Source organism: Pteropus medius, unplaced genomic scaffold, assembly GCF_902729225.1.
Source record: "Pteropus medius unplaced genomic scaffold, Ma_sr-lr_union100, whole genome shotgun sequence".
Taxonomy (NCBI): domain Eukaryota; kingdom Metazoa; phylum Chordata; class Mammalia; order Chiroptera; family Pteropodidae; genus Pteropus; species Pteropus medius.
In genome coordinates, this window is record NW_024347791.1 from 1,238,460 (window position 1) to 1,245,093 (window position 6,634).

Consider the following 6,634-nt stretch of genomic DNA (forward strand, 5'->3'; position numbering starts at 1 on the left):
ATTGGCACGGAGGGATTGGTGCTAGAAGACCAGGAGGATGAATTAATCATGGCGTGATTCCAGGCAAAGGAGGAGGACTGGCAACCATTGGGGTGGGAGTTTTGACCTGGCTGCTACCCTTACTTGATACCTGAGGAGATAATACCTCTACTCAACAAGGCAAAATCGTACTGAGCCTCCCGTGACTGGCAGGGATGGGGCTGGGGGCCAGAGCTCTACAGACACCTGGGGTGTCACTACCAGGTGGCAGTACCACGATCTGAACCTGAGGCTGCTGGGCTGGAGCCTGTGCCCTCTCCACTCTCCACCCCCACACCCCATCCCATCCCAACACCCCTGCCATATAGCAGGATTCCAGCACTGCCTCCCCCTTCCTGAGCAATTCATGGGGTTCTTGCCCCTCCCCTTCTCCACCTCAATTTCCCAGCCAGCACTTTAGGGGCCTCAGATCCCTCTGGCTCTGAATTTACTGGGCCTCTGAATCAAAACGAGACCCCACAGGACCACCAAAGAGTTAAGCCGAGGAAATCCAGAGCTCCCTTGATCTCGGCAGAACCCAGCGGCTGGAGGGGAGGGAGCGGGGAGGAGGGAAAGTGGGAAGCCAGCTCAGCTCTCTCCCTCCGCCCTCCCACCCTCTTGCCCGGCCTCCATCCCTTACTCCCTCCCTCCTCGGCTGGGCCTGGGGGTCTGGGCCAGCAGTAACTTATTATTGCAGACATGGGCCAAGGATCCAGAGGCTGCCCTGAGGCCCGGGGTCCGTGAGCCGCTGTGCAAGGCTGCAGGACACAGGGTGAGTGATGGGAGGTCCTGCAATTCCCACGGCGGGCAGGCAGGGCGGAGGAGGCTGGGGTCAGAGCCTGGAATTCCTCTCCTCCCTCCTCTCTTCCTGGACACACCTCTGGCCCTGCATTATCCCTCTGACCCTGGCTAGGCCCTCTGGGCTCTCCCCTCCGCATTCCTTCCTGTGACTGAGACCTTAGCCTCTGGTGAAGGGCTGCTCTCAGCTGCTCCTGGCTTGTGCCCGCTGCTGCTGGGACACACACCAACTCAGCTCAGCAGTGCTTGGCCCCTCCTCCCACCCCAAAGAGGTCCCAGCTCTCAAGTAGAGACATCAAGGATCCCCAAATCACCCCCAATGGCATGGTCCTTACACTGAATCCCTGTCTGGCACTCTCCCCCATGGCTAGTCTGCCCGTCCGCGATCCTGGCTGTGTCCTAATTGTTACTTTTGTTAAAGGCTGCTTCGCTTCCTGCTTCCTGTAACCCCCACCCCACCCCCATCACGGTTCGTCTCAGAGCTTTTGATTCCCGTGTGACTAACAGAAAAGTCCCCAAACTGAGCCAGTCCTCTGGGAGTAGCTCTGCTCTTCCTAGCTCCCTCACCACCCGGGGCAGGCACCGGCCGTGTTGGCTGGAGGATGGAACAAATTTTTTATTTAGAGTCTTTTACAAGTCAAGCACCTTCCCTGCATTTAAATCTTTCCAAACAACCAGGGAGAGTGGTATTGTCATTTCCTTGTAAGTGTCAAGGAGCAGGAAGCCCAGAGAGGTTAAGCCACTAGCCCTAGGTCACACAGCTTGTAAAGTATTCTGGGATCTCAGGTCTGTCTCTAAGGCGTCAGCTTTTCCCATGAGGTCATATTCTGACCAGGAAAAAGATGATTTTTGCTTTTCTCAACACCACGGGGATGTGTAATTTACAAATAAAAAGCGCGGGTGTTAATCTTGGACTGAGGGGATGTTGACATATGAGGCTTTGACTTGCCTTATGAGCAGAACCAGGAAACAGGACCAAGGTGAGGAGAGAGGGCTTGGGAACTGGTCACCAGCAGGAGGGAGTGATGGCTCCTGGGGCTGCCTGCCCTGCCCCCCCTTCTGCTACGACCCAGCCCCAGGGAGGGGGAGGTACTGGGGGGGGAGGGTACTCCTGTCCCTTTAAAACCGAGCTCTTACCACAGTGCTCAGCAGAGATAGGATGGCATTTAAAACAATAATAATTTTACCTTCTACATGTATTAACCACAGAAAAATATTTTTGAATTGTACTAAATGTTAAAGGAGAACAAAAAGGAAATAAACAAAGAAACGCCAGAAGTGTAAAAACCAGTCTGGTTTCAAAAGCCGAGTTTCTGATCCTGAGATAACTCGACACCAGCCCCCAAACACAGCCACCACCTCAAAGGCTCTCTGCCCAGCTTCCTGCCCACCCAGCCCCCGGCCTGTCTCCAGCAGCTGGTGTCCAGGCTACTTCCTGCCCCTCTCCAGGAACTCTGGATCCTTTCTTTGGCCAAGGCCAAAAGAGATCTTTATAAACCCTTGGACTTTTTGAATTTTCCAGACCTCCTAGTCCTGCCTCTTAATTCTAATTTACCTCCTTGGCAGCTGATTGGCAGACCTAAGATGATTGACACAACCACTGTCCAATGAATTAACGCTCCTGGGCCTTCCCTGCAAGGAGGGATTCTGCTGGAAGGTGGAGTTGTATATGTCATCGACTGCACAAAGATGCCAAGCGGGGAGGTGGGCTGATAACAGCCCTTGCAGAGCTCCTCGGCTTCTGTGGTGCTTTCTCTTTTGTTTCTAATTTGTCTGTTCTGAGGGGTGCCTTCCTCTTCCTTGCACAAAGGCGTTATATAGGCCAGCAGTGGCCTGCAGCCTACAACTCAGCATACCTATTCCAGGCTTGTCAGCAATACAATACTAACGCCACGCAGAACGCCCTGCGTTTTCTCTGGCGGATGGTCACTACCTGTCTGCTAGAATAAATGAACTTTCTCGTTTCCTTTGCCAGGACCATGATGCTTATGTGCAGAATACTTTGTGTTTGTCCCAAGGGCCCATTGACCTCTCTCACGCGGCACCAGTGCTGGGTGCTTGTTGAACATGGTGGAGTCCATGGCAGGAAAAGAAGCCAGAGGGAGATGGGAGGACAGTCTCAGTGGTTATGATGCAGGGAAGCCGGGGCATCTTCCTCACCCACCCCAGCAAAGGTCTCCTGGGACCCTTCTCTGCTCTTGGCTGTGGCTCTCTTCAGAGGGGCTTCCTCCTTCCGGTCCCTCGTGTGGCAGAGCCTCCAGGGACTGGGTTCCTTCTGGGACACTCAGGCTCCAGGCTCTGCCTTGCCATAAGTCTCTGGGACCTTGGAGAACTTGCTCCCCTCCGTAGACCTCAGTGTTCTTGTTTGCTAAATGGGGGCAGTGACACTCTCTCCCTGAGTTATGTCAGAAGCACACTTGCTGAGGGTGGCAGCATCCACGCTGGCCCCGGGCACCGTGGAGATGTTAAGTTAAATATGGTTTCTGTCCCTCTTTCCCTGCTCCAGATCGCCATGGGGATGGCTGTGCCGCACCTCCTCTGGGCAGTGCTCCTTCTTCCTCTCTGGGTTTTTGGGGTCCCCACTGAGGAGCCCACCTCTGGGGAAGCTGTAGCCTCCAGTTCCCCTGGGCACTGCCAAAGGTGCTGTGACTCTGAGGAACTTCCAGCCCCTGCTGATGCTGCAGATGTGTCCTCGGCCTCACCGTCCATCCTCCCATATGTGATGCCTGAGGTCAGGCCATATGTCAACATCACCATCCTGAAGGGTGAGTACTCATACGGGGCTCGAGCTGGACTCGCCTGGTGGGGGGACAAGGTGGCATGGGGGGTATCTCCCTGGGCTGGGAAAGGTGAGGTGGAGGAAGCAGGAGAAGCCGGGGTCAGTGGTGGGGGCTGCGCTGGGAGCGGAGGGTTGAGCCAGGCAGAGGGCCCTGCGCGTGGGCGCGATCTTTTTCAAGATATAGTTAAAAGAACCAAGACCTCAGCCACGAAATGGCCCAGGTCACACAGTGGGGTGTAATGTCAGCCAAAGGCTGCCTGACTCCTCACTGGGGTGTTTTCCTGGGGGAGGGGGCAGAGATATTTTCCTTGATTCTTTCTCTGGGTCAGAAACGCAGAGCGCATCCTGCTACTCCCCACATCTCATTAGAGCCTGGCTGGGTGTAGTGACTGCCCCCCCCATCCCCATCCCCCATGGCTGGGGCTGGCCTTCCTGAGCCCACAGTGGGACCTTCACTGCCGGAGGAGGGGATCAGGCACAGGTGTGGAAACAGGCCGTGGTTGAAGTCCTGCCTCTCCTGCTCCTGAGCTCCGTGACCCTGGGCCGGTCATTTACTACCTCTCAGAGTGGGATGGTCATGGTGTCTTCAGAGGGGCGTTCAGGGAGGCGATACCTGGTGTGCAGTAGGTGCTCAGTACCCGCTGCTCCTTCTCCGAGCAGAGCCCTCTGCAAACAAGTGTAGGTGCCCCCTTGGTTCAGCCCTGGGTGCCCCACCTCACTCCTTCCCTTCTTGTTCCCACAGGTGACAAAGGGGACCGGGGCCTGCTGGGCACGCCTGGGAAGCTGGGCAGGGAGGGTCCCCGGGGTGAGCGCGGTCCGCAGGGCACCAAAGGCGCCAAGGGGCAGGCGGGCAGCCCGGGCGGCCCGTGCCAGATGCGCTTCTCTGCCTTTTCGGTGGGCCGCAAGACGGCCCTGCACAGCAGCGAGGGCTTCCAGCCGCTGCTCTTCGATACGGTCTTCGTCAACCCGGATGGGCACTTCGACCTGGCCGCCGGCCACTTTGTCGCCCCCCTGCGCGGGCTCTACTTCTTCAGCCTCAACGTGCACAGCTGGAACTTCAAGGAGACCTACGTGCACGTTGTGCACAACGAGGAGGCGGCCGTCATCCTGTACGCGCAGCCCAGCGACCGCAGCATCATGCAGAGCCAGAGCGTGATGCTGGCGCTGGAGCCGGGGGACCGCGTCTGGGCGCGGCTCTTCAAGCGCGAGCGTGAGAATGCGGTATACAGCGATGACGTCGACACCTACATCACCTTCAGCGGCCACCTCATCAAGCCCGAGGATGATTAGTGCCTCCGGCGGGGCAGCCCTGGTGCAGGGGGGCCGTGGGCACGTCCCATCCCCCACAGGGCCTCGGTGCGCGTCCCTGTAAAGGGGGCCGCGCGGGGCCTGGCGTTCCTGAAGTCCCCTCTTCTTTCCTTCCCTCGTAGTCTGTTTCTGCCCGTCTCCTCTCTTGGATGCATTTTAAGTGGCGGTGGAACCTAAACATTCTAGAACTTTCCCAGCCTTTTAGACCAGTGCTTCTCAAACTGGTTTTGAGAATATGCGTATGAATCCTTTGAGGATCATGCTGAAATGCAGATTCTGATCCAGCAGGCTTGGGGCGGGCCCGGGATCCTGCACTTCTAATGGGTTTCTGGGTGACGCGGATGCTGCTGGTCTGTGGAACCCATTGGAGTAACTGGACTCTGGTTCTTTCACAACATTCTAGTACTTCCTGAACATTCTGGAATCCTCCAAGCATTCTAGAATCTTCCCAACATCCTTAAATTTTCTCATTTCTCTGTCTCGCCCCTCCCCCTTCTCACTCCCTTCTGCACCCCTATCTGTGCAGCTGATGCTCACTTATTCTACACCCAACACTCGCCGGGCGCTCACTCTGTGCCAGGCCCCGGGAAAGCTGGGGGTGAATCGAAGGCAGGTCCGGCTCTGGAGAGAGTGCAGTCCAGCTGGGGTGGGGAGATGCGGAAGGTTTCTGAGCCTGACGCGGAGAAACGCATGGGACTCATCACATACGTCTGGGTTCTGGGAGTTCAGACTCTGGCCTTTCATTCCCCACCGCTCCCCAAGGCTGATGGGACAGGGTCCTTGAGGTGGGGAGTGTTCCCTGCCTACTCCTCTCCTTCCTGACCAATGTCCATCATTAAAGCAGACCTCTGATGGCCTTGGTCAGGGCAAGGGTGCTGTGAGGAGAGGACCCAGGGGCTTGGGGGCATTTGGGAGTGAAGGGGGCCCCTGTGGAAGGGAGCACAGGCCCATACAGGCCCACAGGGCTCATATGAGCACCTGCGAGGACTTCTTCACCCCCTCCCGCCCTGCTCCCGGGACTCCGTCAAGGCCTTGCTCAGCCCGTCCTGCCGAAGGTGCATGGGCCTCAGTTCTCCCAGGCTCCCAGCCACTGGTAGACACTGATGTCTGTCCCCAGGTGCTCTCTGACCCTCCTTGGCCCCTCTTGCCAGTGCCATACCCCTGGCTTTCCAAACTTTAAGGTGCTGAGGCCCTGGTGGGCAGCTCACGCCCAGCAGCGTCTCTCTGGCTTGGTGCTGCCTTTAGAAATGGCACTGGGCAATGGGCCAGGACAGAAGGCACCAAGCTTTGGACCCCTCAGCAGGTCTGGGGAACTGAAGCAGGCAAAATTTCAGGTCAGTCAGGAGGACCGTCCTCTGAGCCATGTTGCCAAGAGAGATATTGGGAGAGACCCAGGCCAAGTAAGGGACATCAGGCTTTCTGTACCTTCTCCCACTCCCAGGGTGGGGAAGCCTGGCAAGCCCCGGCCTTCCTCTTCCCCCACCCACGTGGCTTGACCCTCTTCTCAGAAGGAGGCAGCCTCCACCCATTGGTGCTTATACCGACTTTGGGCAGAGGGGTCTGGTGGTGGTCTCTGGTGCTCACTCACAGCCGAGGGAGCCATGGCTGTGTGGCTGGTGATGGCAGCCCGGCCTGACCAAGTGGGAAGGCCGGTGCTATGCAACCACTCCCAGCCCGTCTGCACCCTGCCCTGCTTGTCCAGCGTGATTAAAGTTTTTGTGTCTTCTTGGA

The 6,634-nt window shown here is 57.3% G+C and overlaps 1 protein-coding gene across 1 annotated transcript; it reads left to right on the plus strand.

Moving 5' to 3' along the window:
- The first annotated feature begins 623 nt into the window (after positions 1-623).
- Positions 624-6,634, plus strand: C1QTNF6 (C1q and TNF related 6). Its single transcript, XM_039877760.1, has 3 exons — positions 624-790; positions 3,323-3,581; positions 4,338-6,634. Exons 2-3 carry the CDS (start codon positions 3,329-3,331, stop codon positions 4,883-4,885), a joined length of 801 nt encoding a protein of 266 aa, XP_039733694.1. The 5' UTR covers positions 624-790; positions 3,323-3,328; the 3' UTR covers positions 4,886-6,634.